General features: G+C 50.4%; 1 protein-coding gene across 3 annotated transcripts in view; it reads right to left on the reverse strand.

The window, feature by feature from the left end:
• Window positions 1-13,916, reverse strand: part of ntn1a (netrin 1a) — a 59,531-nt gene that overhangs the window by 9,742 nt on the left and 35,873 nt on the right. For 2 of the 3 annotated variants that reach the window (XM_048248242.1, XM_048248241.1), the window contains exons 4-5: window positions 9,594-9,743; window positions 7,300-7,353 (exon numbers count right to left, since the gene is read on the reverse strand). In XM_048248242.1, the coding sequence (XP_048104199.1) occupies window positions 7,300-7,353; window positions 9,594-9,743 (204 nt within the window). The remainder of the gene's footprint in view (window positions 1-7,299; window positions 7,354-9,593; window positions 9,744-13,916) is intronic. The other variant, XM_048248243.1, reaches the window with a different exon arrangement.

A 13,916-nucleotide genomic window follows, 5' to 3' on the forward strand; every position in this document is an offset into this window, starting at 1 on the left:
GAAGTTGTGAAAAAGGAGTTAGAGCCACTTTCCTACAACCAGCCAGAAAACAACTAAAAACAACAAGAGAGCAAAGTCTAATATGAGAATTCAAGACGTGTCCTTAGCTAGATATATGCCTCCCCTTAAATACCTTTGGCCTCTTGCAATACCCATCTGCCCACTTCAATTGTATTTCTCTAATAGGCTTTATGGGGCATTCAGTGGAGTGGCCCCCGCACCACAGAAAAGAGGCAGACAAAAGCCCCCGCGTGCTGCAGCCTGTGTCCGTCTGTGGCCCTGCCCTGCCCCTGCCCCTGCCCCTGCCCCTGCCGGGGACCTTTGTGCCATGCCGCTCATTGTGCCCGTCCACATCTTTAGAATTTCACACAAAAAAAGTAGCCCCACGTCCACACTGTCCTGGTGGCTCAGCGGGGCTGATTAGGGCCCATTATTATGCCACCGTCTCCCCCTCTCCTGCCCACTCTGGTAGACCACGGCTCTGTCCAGGCACCCAGCGCCTGCCCCTGCCCCTGCCCCTGCCCCTGCCCCTGCCCCTGCCCCTGCCCCTGCCCCTGCCCCTGCCCCTGCCCCTGCCCCTGCCCCTGCCCCTGCCCCTGCCCCTGCCCCTGCCCCTGCCCCTGCCCCTGCCCCTGCCCCTGCCCCTGCCCCTGCCCCTGCCCCTGCCCCTGCCCCTGCCCCTGCCCCTGCCCCTGCCCCTGCCCCTGCCCCTGCCCCTGCCCCTGCCCCTGCCCCTGCCCCTGCCCCTGCCCCTGCCCCTGCCCCTGCCCCTGCCCCTGCCCCTGCCCCTGCCCCTGCCCCTGCCCCTGCCCCTGCCCCTGCCCCTGCCCCTGCCCCTGCCCCTGCCCCTGCCCCTGCCCCTGCCCCTGCCCCTGCCCCTGCCCCTGCCCCTGCCCCTGCCCCTGCCCCTGCCCCTGCCCCTGCCCCTGCCCCTGCCCCTGCCCCTGCCCCTGCCCCTGCCCCTGCCCCTGCCCCTGCCCCTGCCCCTGCCCCTGCCCCGGCACCCAAGGCGTCCCCCACCCCAAACTTTTCCATCACCATCAGTGACACCCACTGCCGCGTCAGCCGTTTGGCATTTATTACACTGGGAGCTGAGGGTGGTGCTGAGGGTGGTGCCGAGGGTGGTGCTGGCGCTGGCTGTGTGGGGAGGGAGGAGGGGAGGAGGAGAGGGGAGGGTGGAGAGGTTGTCTGCAGACAAAGGGAAGTCAGGGGGAAATTAGTAGCCCATGAAGCATTACCAAAAAGTCCTTTTTGGTGTCAACTCTGCCAGGGGCGGACAAATAAACACTAGGGCCCCTGCGGCCCTCCTCCAACGAGCGGCGCCGAAAAGAGCGCCAAGCGCCTGTTCCAGATCACCAGTCCAGCCAGAGATTTATGATAAATGGCCGCGCCTGCTGCTGAGCTAACTGACGCTCAACATGCTGACCTGCGTGTGAAGGCGCCAGAGGCTTTGTGCTGATTGACTGTAATGCGCTGTCACCAAGCCAGGCCCAGCTCTCTGGAGCGTGTGAGCCCCGCGATACAAGGCCACATTCATTTACTTTCAAAAAAGATGAGAATCGTTCCTTCCCCAAGAAGATGAAAAATCATTCGTGCCCCACTAACTCATCTCCTTACAAATTGGAACCAGAGTGTTTCTCTTTGCCCCCCCCCCACACACACACACATTGTGTTGGTCGTCTTTTGAAGGGGATGCTGAGATAAGAGGTGGGAGAGAGGGAGAGAAAGGAGAGGCAGCTCTGGGCCGGCGGGGCCTTTCAGCGCGCCTCAATCTGAACAAACTGCATTGTTTTTGGGCGACCCTCGCCTGCTTCATGCCTGCCTTTTACTCTCCCTTTATATTCTGTGTGAAAGAGGTTGCCCGGGCAACAGCGGAATGACAAAAAAATGTCCTCCCAAAAAAAAAAAAAAAAAAGGGGGGGGGGGGGGGGGGGGGGGGGTGGATAGTTTGGGGTGAAGAGAGAAGACCGTTGGAGGGGAGGGTTGCTTTTCTAGTAAACCCTGAATCAGTGAAAACATGGGACAGCGCATCAAATAAAAGTAGACAGAGAGAGAGGGAGGGAGAGAGAGAGAGAGAGAGAGAGAAAGAACACTACAGATAAGAGACACTGAGAGAGAGAAATACCACTAAAGAGAGAGAGCGACAGAAAGAGAGAGAGAGAGAGAGAGAGAGAGAGCAGCAAAGTGGAGGGAGCTGAAGAGTCCATATGGAGGCGGCCTGATTTCCATGTAAATCAGCAGTGCCTGCCATGGAAAAAGCTGCTTTTGTTTTGCTCATAACCGCCCTGATGCTGCCATGATAACTTCCCTTTGATACCACTCACTCCCCATTAGCCAGCCTTCTAAGCAGAGCACCTCAAGATCCCCATCAAGGCCTGCTCTCCCTGCCACCAGGACACATGGACTCAGTGCAGGCCTGTCCAGCTGAAGCACTGGACTCTCCCTACTCCCCTATGCACAGCGGAAGACGTGTCGCTGAGGCGCTGAAAAGACCATGTGAATCGCTTGCTGTCTGCCTGACTGCCAGCGTCTCGCTCTCTGTCCCTCATGACAGCCAGTGTGTGTGTGTGTGTGTGTGTGTGTGTGGAAACAATCCAGTCGATTGGCTCGGCGTCTCATTCAAACGGCACTTCATCCCTGGAGCTGAGTGAGGACTCGGGGATGGCGGCGGCTCTGCCCTCTGTGTGTTCTTCCGCGTGTTCTCTGCGGGTGACAAGAGATACTAACCAGACCACCGCTGGGCTCCGCTGCACAGAGCGGCCCCGTAACTGTAAGCGCTCTCTCTCTATCTCTCTCTCTCTCTCTCTCTCTTTCTCTCTCTCTCTCTCTCCCTCCCTCCCTCCCTTCCTCCCGGCGGCACTTTCCAGCCTATTGTGCCGTCGCGCTGACTCCTAAAGCACTGACAACCCACCATGCTGTGCTTTTCACGGCTAACTGAGTCGGCGCAACTCGGGGGGGATAATGGGGGGAGCGTGCGAGACCACTCACTGTACCCGACCAGCGAGGGGGACTCGGGTGAGGCCAGACTGGTGGACTGTGGCCGGGGGGCTGGCCAGGGTCAGCGGAGCAGTGGGACGTCATCGGTATCAGACAAACTGTAGCGTCGGACACACTGGGGCTGGGAACTGTCACAATGAAGTGTGAAGAACAGCACAGGGGGAAGGCTTTCTCCTCCCGCAACCAGACTGATTGAGAAACAAATTGCTGCAAATAAAGCATGTAATTAGATTATAGCCACAGAGCCCGGGGCTGGGGCTGCTGCCTGTGCTGCCGAGGAGCCCACTGAATGGGGCTGGGTCCTTTCCAGAGAGAGAGCGAGAGGGAGAGAGAGAGAGAGGGAGGGGGGGGCAGACTTTTCTTTCACTTGTTCGTTTTCTCTCACACTTCAGGAGAGAAAATGGTCCATCTGTCTGTCTGAGAGAAGTCCTCCAAAGTCTAACACGTAGCACATGGAGTTTGGATGCATTATAGGCGAAGGACGGAGTGCAAATGCTTTGGGCGAGCGGAGTGTGTTTGAGGATCAGGGTTTGCTCCTCCTGTTCCAGCAAATGAGTCTTGTTTGAATCAGCGGGCAAACAGTGGAGCTGGCCAGAGGCACAACTGATAGTTTTACACGCTGACAAAACACAGTGACAGCAGGGCAGCAGCAACATCAAACAGCATTCATTATACTATTCTCACCACCCCACCCTGCCTCTCTCTCTCCCTCCCTCCCTCCCTCTCTCTTTCTCTTGCTCCCTCTCTCTCTTTCTCTCTCTTTCTCTGTTTTACTTCATCTGTTTTTCTTTCGGACAGACTTCGGTGGGTCCCGTTGACCCGGCGCTTAAGGTCTCTGGATGGGAAGTGCACGCGAGGGCTTGAGGAGCGCTAATCATGGTGGAAAAAAAGCGTCCAGGGTGGGGCGCCTCACCAGCCATGTAAACACTTCCAGCTGGGGCTCTGCTCCGAGGAGCTCGGCGCGCCGCCGGGAAGGAGGGAGGAGAGAGGAGCCTCCGCGTCCTTATCGCGGTGATCGCGGAGTGCCATCACTGGCATCGTGGTCAGCGGCATCATCAGCAGCTGCTAATCTCCACTGCATAGCATTCCTCTGAAGACATCTCTTTCACGGTGTGTGTGTGTGTGTGTGTGTGAGTGTGTGTAGGACGGGAAGAGGTCTGGGGGTGGAGGGGGAGTGGCGACTCACACCATCCGTGACCTCCTGCACAATATGTGTTTTGTCTGGGCCTCGCAATCGGAGGTATTTGCCATGCATTCCACCCCTCTCTATGTGGTCAAGGGACCCATTGCTGAGGAGACAAATTAACATCCCCCATCCTCTCCTCCGTAACCCCCACCCCCCCCCCCCCCCCCTCTCCTCTCTCCCTGGGCCTGGGGAGGCACCTGCTGCACAGCTGTCCCCACCCCACCCCACCCGTCTCCATGAGGAGTCTGCAGGTTCTCCCCCTGGCTCCCAGGCACCGGGGCATTGTGGCGCAGCCCAGGGGTGGGAGTCGGGTGGTGTGCTGATGGGATCGGGTGGTGTGCTGATGTGGTCGGGTGGTGTGCTGATGGAGGCTGGTGGTGTGCTGATGGAGGCTGGTGGTGTGCTGATGTGGTCGGGTGGTGTGCTGATGGAGGCTGGTGGTGTGCTGATGGAGGCTGGTGGTGTGCTGATGTGGTCGGGTGGTGTGCTGATGGAGGCTGGTGGTGTGCTGATGGAGGCTGGTGGTGTGCTGATGTGGTCGGGTGGTGTGCTGATGTGGTCGGGTGGTGTGCTGATGGAGGCTGGTGGTGTGCTGATGTGGTCGGGTGGTGTGCTGATGTGGTCGGGTGGTGTGCTGATGGAGGCTGGTGGTGTGCTGATGTGGTCGGGTGGTGTGCTGATGGAGGCTGGTGGTGTGCTGATGTGGTCGGGTGGTGTGCTGATGGAGGCTGGTGGTGTGCTGATGTGGTCGGGTGGTGTGCTGATGGAGGCGGGTGGTGTGCTGATGGAGGCTGGTGGTGTGCTGACGTGGTGGGGTGGTGTGCTGATGGAGGCTGGTGGTGCCAATGTGCCCGGGTGGTGGCTGATGGATGGGGTGCTGGTGGAGGCTGATGGAGGCTGGTGGTGTGCTGATGTGGTCGGGTGGTGTGCTGATGTGGTCGGGTGGTGTGCTGATGTGGTCGGGGTGGTGTGCTGATGGAGGCTGGTGGGTGGACATGGTGGATGGGGGGTGATAAGGAGGTCCACATCTGCTACTAATCATCTATTGGATGAGATCATATTTCTTTCTTCCAATAGCTCTGCTGTCCGAAGGTGGGCTTCAGCCCTCTGTGAGACAACGTAATAAATGCAAACTCAGAGCCCTATGCCTGGGTGGTCCAACAAGTCCATTCTGATGGGAGCGCTTCAGTGTGTCTGTCTGGGTGCCACGCCTACTAATCAGATTGATTTGGGGTTTCTCCCGCATTGTTGAGCCCTCTCTGAAGGGTAAGCTTCCAAACGTGAGAATGTAGAATTTCAGCATCACGTCATAATGTTTACGTAAAATCTAGATAATCACTTAATAACATGTTTTTAATTCTGTCTATTCTAATTATTGAAACTAGCCTTCTCCATTTCCACTGCATGATGTCATATGTCGAATGTTGTGCAATAGTAAGATTAGGATTTAAAGACAGTATTGCCAGATTGTTATCCTAAGGATAGGCTTTGGATAAAATGCTTTATTTTAAGGTTATTTAAAGGCTCCCCTTGTATCTGAAAATTGTAGGATTTTAGTGGTAATAGGAGAAAATCTTAGGATAAAGATTTTGCAGTTACGCAAATCATCTCTGAAAGAACATTAGTTAACAGTAACAACAGTGTTAAAATGATAGCTACAAAAAAGGATGCAGTGTCACTAAAAAGGGATTTGTGGGCAAACTAGCTTAAAGCTTTGTTGTATTTTAGGGCCAAACCGTGAAACGCACACCCAGTGGGGGTAAATTGATGATGCCTCGTCTGTGAAAGGCCTACTTGTTTGTTTTAGGTGAGCTGCTGCACCACCCTCTGCCTTCTCTCCTCTAGTGTGTCTGTGATGCTCCAGTAGGTAAAGACAATCTGTGGGCCCCCGGGGGCCCCCGCAGTCACCAGGATCTGCCTCCAACGCCATCACAGCCAGGCCAGCGGGAAAGAGCTCAGGGAGAACTCCCAACGCCACGGAACGAGCCGGGCCGAGAGAACGGAGGAGGAAAAAAGAAGCAATGGAACGGAGTCCGGGTGAGAAAGACGGACGGAACACGAGCCGCTCGGTGCGCCGCTCACACTGCTGTCAATCTAATCTGTCAGTGAAGCATTAGCGGCCTCGGAGACGCGGAACAGCTGCACAGCTCTCTCACATGCTAACAATTCCTACTTTAAGAGGGCGAAGAGCAAAGAGCACTCCTCACACTGCCTCCACTGCAGGAGGGACAATTGGAAGCATTTGAGATCATTCTGGTTTCTTATACACATGTGTCCCTCCATTCACTCTTACACATTCAGGACGGTTTTAGTTTTGCTCTGTTCTTAGTCTAAAGAGCTTCGTTCAACAAGCAGTTCACATATTAGTATAGTCTTCCAACAATTGGGTATTTCATAACACTCTCTCTGTGCAAACGCTGTCTGATAGATTGATGTCTGACATGATATATGGATTTCAAAATCATAATCAGAATTCAGCACATATTTTTGCCTGCAAGGGGGAGAGGCCCAAAGCTGAGCTGAGTACATGAAAGTTGAAGGAGAGGATATATTATGTATCCTCACAAAATCTTCCACAGCTGTAGACTTGATTAGCACAGGCGCCTAAAATTCTAATTCTAACCGGGGAAAAAAAATTAAAAAAAAATCAACAAATCAACAAATAACAAGTCCCTGAGCCCTCCTGCGTCAGCGCCCTGCTGCGAGGCAGTTAGGGCTGATTAATTGGCGGAAGAGTGCAAGATTAAAGGAGTCCCATCCCAAGGCCAGCGGTAATTGATTTAATATTTATGAACTGGCACTTGAGGGGAGGCAAGTGGGATCAATTTGAATGTGCAGAGTGCTGCCACTTGTGGAGGAGGGCACAGGGAGGAGTCTGCTCCGCTCCACACCAACCTTAGCATCTCTTCATCTTCAGCCAAGGAGCAGAACTAGAGAACTATGTCTCATGTATTTGAATATCTTGAATTTCCCCTTGGGGATCAATAAAGTATCTATCTATCTATCTATCTATCTATCTGCATGGAGATGAATCCAGAGGTGAATAGCCTTACCATGGCCTGTTGCTTGGCTGGAGGACTAACATATCAGATATCGTGTGGTTCTGATCCACTCACCTGCTGGTTCCTCTGTACTGCTTGCAGTAGTTGTTGGTGGCGCTATCGGAATCTCTGTTGCCAGGAGAGACAGACACACAGTTATGTTAAACATGCACTAAAAATGGCAAGAATAAAAGATTTCTTACTTAACTGATGACTTAACTTGTTACGTTTGGCGCAATCAGTTGGACAATGTAACAATAAACCCTTGCACATGCACATTATTCAGTCCCAAATATCAATGGCCCAGTGTAAGGAAAACGTAGAAATACTAAACTAGTTGGGGATATAGAATGTTCTATATTGATTTCAGAATGTAGAGTGCTTGAGAGTTACTCAGTGCTCCACTTCCTGTCAGCTTTGAAAGTCACCTCTAAGGTGTATGTCCAAGACTTGATTCTTTCAATCCTCCTTCAGAGCAATCTAGTAGGAAGTAGACAGTCACAGATACTATAGTCACCCTTAACACCGAAGATGACAGATAAACGTAAAAAGTCACACCAAGTCGTAGGTCACTACAATTAACACATTTACACAAATACCACAAGCAAGTGGAAGCAAGTACAGTAACAGGCGAGACCAAAGGGAAAACAGAAGAGGGACTACAAGCACAAATATTCAGACAAAGGATGACAAGACTTTATCAAAGAAAGAATGCACCATAGAACTACTAAGCATGCTTTAAAGTCCTGTGTAAAGGAAGAAAGAATCAAGTCTTCTGACAAAACAAAATGATGCCCCTCAGGTTATGACGATTCGTCATCTTCTTTCTTCAAGCCTGGTTGTTTTGTTGGAGGAGCTGTGTTCAATTTCCAGACTGGTAAGTAGAAATATGTATTGGGTTGAGTCACTGGAGAGTCTTAGTGGGGTAGAGGGACTGCTCATGAGGCAGGGGGCCAAAGCCACTTTTGAGATTAACTGATTTTGGTAAGAGCTAAATTCATTTTTTTGTCAGCATTCCTCATGAAGCCAAAGTAATGGGTGGTCTTAAGTTCTTTGATGCTTTTGCCAGTGAACATGAAACTCATAAATCTAGTAAATAATTTGATTCATTTTTTAAGTCAAAACAAGATATTTCAAGTTTTACACTGTCTGTGGCTAAAATGCAACATACTGTAATCCCTACATTTACAACTCTACTGAAAGGCTTTGTAAACTTTTGAAAAGTTATAGAATGATATACATCAGAGTTGATAAATAAGATATTAATCAGAATGATCAGAATGTATCTGAATCACAGGGTGGTCTAGGATGTGAGCAGAACCAAATGTGGCCACAAACAGAACACAGTCATTGCCCCCAATGCCCTGCATCTACAGCATAATCATTGAACATCAGTATCTACAGCCAGCAAAATAAAATAGCAAGCCTGCTTCTCATAATCAACAACTAGTATGGATTTACAGTCATCTGCTCTGGGCGGTGTGGAGTATGAGGTTGGGCAGTACGAAGCAGTGACTCCACTCCTTGTTAAAATTCAACTTGGCTCAGGATTGAAGCGTGCTGGTTAGTATGCACTGTTAAAATCAAAACAGATCACTTCACTATTATAAAGCGAAACTAAATATTTTCGATTCAATCTCTGGGACGTCTGTCTGTCCAAGTTTCTCACATTTGTATGCGACTTTCTCCGACTTTCCCAGGAAAAATCAAAGATATCCAATTCCAATACGTTTATGGGTTTAATTGATCCCTCCACTGCTTCTTGCCAGAGAGCGGCTTAAGAGTGACTCATTTCCATGACGGCTTTGTCTAGTTTCCAAGCTTTGTTTCATTGACAAAAGCACCAAAGTAAAACAATTACAGAAGTATTAGGGGTGCCATGATGGCAGTGCTGTTGTCTTTGATAGCAGAAGGCCTGAACTTTTGTCCCTCGCTCCGTGTCCCTCAAGCTTGCTGTAGGAACCATTTATCACTTTTAATGTCCTGCATGACCCAAATATGACGTCTGGAGACACAGTTAACTATTCCTAGGTTCTGTGCACTATGGACATGAGATTTATAAAGAGAGGACATTGTCAGCAGGCGGCAGGTCGTAACACTGTCCAATCAGGGATTGTGTTAATGGTCTGTTTATTGTGGCTGTTCCATTCACTGTTCAAATCATATATCAATTTGTCTGAGGGCTTAACAGCACAGACCAGAGGAAGTGAGATTCACTTCCTCAAAACTCACTGTGTGATAATGGCAGTAAAGCCTTTGGATGTTAAATCTCTGAATGCGCTTGCCTGGTGGACCCCAGGTATGTTTCTATTGACCTCTGAGGTGGCTTAAATGGAAGAGGAGCTTGGCTGAAAGACTGGTGCACGTACTTATGCATGGGGCAATGGGTGAGCGGCTCTGCTGGTAGCCTTTAGCACAACGGTTGCACGTGATACCCGTCACGCCATCTTTACAGGGACATTGGCCTGTTGTTTGGTTACAGGTTTTGCCCGCAGCACCCACGGGATGGCAATCGCATGCTGTGAGGAACAGAAGAGAAGAGGTAAGAGAACACACACGTGTGGACACACACACACACACACACACACACACTCACACACGCTCACACACACACATAGGTACATATAAGCACATATTCACAGACATATAATAAAACCTGCACAAACAGAGACAACTAGGACAAACGCTAAACACAGAGAAGCACACAAACAGAGAGAACAGGTTAACAACAGCAGTGCAGTGAAACTGGCAACGACAAGACCTGCAGACAAGACAGCAAAGCTGGCGTCAGGGAGAGAGCTGAAGAATGAGAAGGAGGTCCTGCGACGGCCATTTTGGATTGGCACAAAATAAGGGTTCTGTTCTTTTCCACTGGTCTTCAGAGGAGGGCATTTGTCATGTGTGAAGAATCCTGCACGTGTCGTGTACGTGTGGAAAGTCTCTTTCTCCCCTTTCATCAAAACCACTCATTCCACCTATTTGATCAGTTAGGGGCTCACTCAAACAAAGGCATCATGTAAACCAGTGAGTGCTGATGATTCAAGCGCCAGCATTGCATAACTCCAGCCTTGAGTCACAACCTGTCTCCAGTGTATGTGTTTATAACAACAGGAAATCACAAAGATGATTCTGATTGGGTGCATTGGGCTTTGAGCTCATGCCAAAAACTTGCATCTGTCACATTTCCTCCAAATCTGGGAGGTCTCTCAGTGCCATATGGTTTAATTTGGCGTACTATGTGGGAGAGCGTGCAATAACTTCACATCTCAGAGGGGTTTTTATTATCTTGGGGGCAGCCCTTGTGTTACAGATGCTATTGAAGGAACATTCGTATGGCTGCTCGCTATATCGATATTATGTCACAAGCAGAAAAGCCCCTTTCTCTAATAGCCTGCAGACACAACCACACAAATATTTCAACAGATCCTCCCATCAAACCAGAGGCTTTTCAAACAGCCCATATACTGGAGTTATTATGGAGGCACCATATGAGTGGTTACAGTGGGGTGGGATATGGACGCCGCGTGTGTGTGTGGTGCTCTCTGTGTGTTAGTCCCCATAAGCCTGTGTGTGTGTGTGTGTGTGTGTGTGTGTGAGGGAGCCATGAGGGATGTGGAGTGAAGGCCTGCAGGGTGGACCTGACCAGTGGGGCCGCTCCCTTCAGCTCTGCCTTGTGTCACTTGTCACTAGCCGGTCATCAAAGCTCTCTTTAAGCTGGCCCACTGGCAAGGCTGCCCGTCTGAAGTTTGGTCTACCCGTAAATGAGAATATCACATTTAACGCGAAATGGAGCTTCAAATGTTGGATTCTTATGGACGAAAATGCAACTTTTAATAATTTATTATGACAGAAGGTTATTTAGGTTAAATAAGTAGGAAAACCTACCTTGTGTAACCTTTGAGGAAGCGGTTTGGTTGATAAATGGTGTTAGATCTCACTACAGCTTTGAATGGTCCGGTCTGGCAAATCCACTAAGCTATACTTCTGTTTACTTTCCAATTCTGGCCTCATAAAAATGATGGATCATAGATGTGATTTTAGTGTTGAATTTCTGAGTGGCTTTTCGTTCTTAGTGGTATGTAGGACAAATTAACTGTTAAATGACTGCTAAATGTGATCTATCAGGTGTGTGTTCACTACTTTATCATTTTTTCCAAATTTTTGTTGCCCCAATTTTTCATGTGGAAAAATGGTAAACTACTTTGGACTGCAGCACTAGTACTTCACTTTAGCTCCTCTCCTCCACTCCCTCCCTCCCTCCCTCCCTCCTTTAGCTCTCCTCTCCTCTCCTCTCCTCTCCTCTCCTCTCCTCTCTCTCCTCCCTCCCTCCCTCCCTCCTGGTAACTCCCTCTCTGCTCGGCCCTCACGCGCGTGTTTCTGGGGTTGTGATTTATTGTTTCCTCTGCTCTTATCTACACCTGACAACAAAGTGGGATCCGCGGCCTTTCCCACCTTATCAAAGCCTGGGTGTGCTGGCGAGGTGCTGAAGCACATGTCGTGATTAGCTCAATCTCCTCAATCTGTCACTCTCCTCATCGACTCGCTTTGTCTGGCACTCAGACGCGAGAGATCACTGGAGCTCATGGGGGTTACTGATGCTATCTCCAAGCACACAGATTTATCGGCGTGTCTGACAAGTGTGCGGGGCGGGTGGGGGCTTCTTGTTGGAGGAGAGAGCGGGGGGTGGGGGGTGGAGGTGGGGGTTGGTGAAGGTCTACTTCTGAGAACCAGATTAGTCTAAAAAACAATAACTGTCGTGGCCAGACAGTTTGAGCTCACCAGTAAATCAATGTGCACCACACATGGGTCCCAGGTGGACCAACCTCTCTCTCTCTCTCTCTCTCTCTTTAGAGTGTGGTGGAGTCTTGAGAAGTAGAGGCTTTAAGTGGGTGTCCACGGGGGAAAGTGGTTGCACTCAGGCCTCTCAGCCCCTAGACGACATGGAGAGAGAGAGAGACGTGGAGCCTTTTGGGTCTCGCTCGAGAGCCCCTCTCACTCTCTCACACACATACACACACACACACACACACACACACACACACACACACACACACACACACGAGCCGCTCTGCCTCCAACAAAGAGGACTGCGCTCCCATGTCGTCAGCCTTCACCTATCCTATAAAGCACCACTCTTGGAGTGTCGTGCACTTTTTAACGCACGCCTGGTGAGCTGTGGCTCCTTGCGGAGCATGGAAACAACCCCTGAAGGTTGAGGCTTCGGTCCCGCTTAAACGACGTCCCTCGCTCTCGCTCTCCTCCGCTCTGCTCCGCGCGCACTCGCCGGGGCAGCTCAGATGGACGCGGGATCGGGTTTCTCACGTAAAAAGATCTTGGCGAGAGCAGATCCAAATAAAGGGAGAAAAATGTTCTCCGTTAATGGGAGTGCGGAGCCCATTTCAAAGCGATCTGCCGCGGTGGCTTCAGCCGAGCAGATTGCACAACGTGAGAAGTTTTGAACCCTGCCAATCGTTTACCATAAGGCTGGCGTTTGAAGTTTGAACTCCTCTCCCCCATTAAATCTATGCGCTCCGAGCCAATAGAATAATTTGTTGAGCACTGGAGTTTGGCCAGGCCCGCGAAGGCTGTGTGTTGTTATAATTAGGTTTGAACTAGCCCTCAAAAATGTCTGAAGCCAATAAAGAGGGAAAAAATGATAGCAGCGTTACTCAAGACTTGTCAGTGCAATGTTGCTCTTGGTTTCTCTTATAAATTGTGGTTTCCCCATCGTTGATTGGAGCTCTAGAGTAAAGTGATACCGAGTTATTTATTAACAGTAAGATACTAATTTGGCTAAATCTAGGGATGCCACCTCCTCTGACCACAACAGAATTTTCTCAGGAAACATCAGACAATTTCCTCGCTTGAGGAAAAAATTGCCATGTTATGTTCTATATGCTGTTCTAATGGGAACCAGCCGCCTCGAGCGCCATTTTGAAAATCAAAAGCGAAAAGTGAGGTCATGAAAAACAATATTTTGAAATCCCTAAGAGAAGATGTTATTTGTGGTTAATAAAGTTCTATTGTGCCAATGCAAGACATATGCAAAGGAGAACAGCATAATAGCTTAAACATGTCGCTCAAACTAAACCAGGCTTTCCCTCTAACACTACCTAATTCTGCTTTGGAAAAATTTGCCCTGTGCCATCGCCTGGAATTACTTGCTGCTTGAGATTGTGAATTGAAATTATAGTAATGATCGCCACACAAGTCCCACCACTGGTGCCACTGCCTACTCTCCTGAAAGATTTACCCACCTCCGCACTCTTTGAACAGAATCGTAACAGAGATGGGGTACACAGGAAGGGACCTTTCTTTTTTGTCTATTTGTATGCCATACCCATGGCAACCGCATACTCATACACTGTTCAACAAGAGACACAATTAGCTTGACGGGCTTAAGACCCTGTGCCGCACCCCTGGGAGCTAATCAGCGGGTGACGCAATCCTCCACAGCTAGCGCCGAGGGCAGAGCATGCGCCTGTAGCCCACTCACTACTCCGGGGCTGCCGAGGTCTCTCTGCAAAATACCCCGGCACAAGTTTCCAATCAAGTGACCATTCAGAGCTCTTAAAGGGGGGCCACCCAAAGTGCGCCCTGGCGAGGCCTTCCGCGTCACGTCCACCTGCATGATCTCAGCGCAGCGCGCCGTGTGTAAACAGAACGGCTCATTTGCCAAATCAAATCCATTT

This window comes from Alosa alosa, chromosome 7 (assembly GCF_017589495.1).
Source record: "Alosa alosa isolate M-15738 ecotype Scorff River chromosome 7, AALO_Geno_1.1, whole genome shotgun sequence".
In the NCBI taxonomy this organism is placed as follows: Eukaryota; Metazoa; Chordata; class Actinopteri; order Clupeiformes; family Clupeidae; genus Alosa; species Alosa alosa.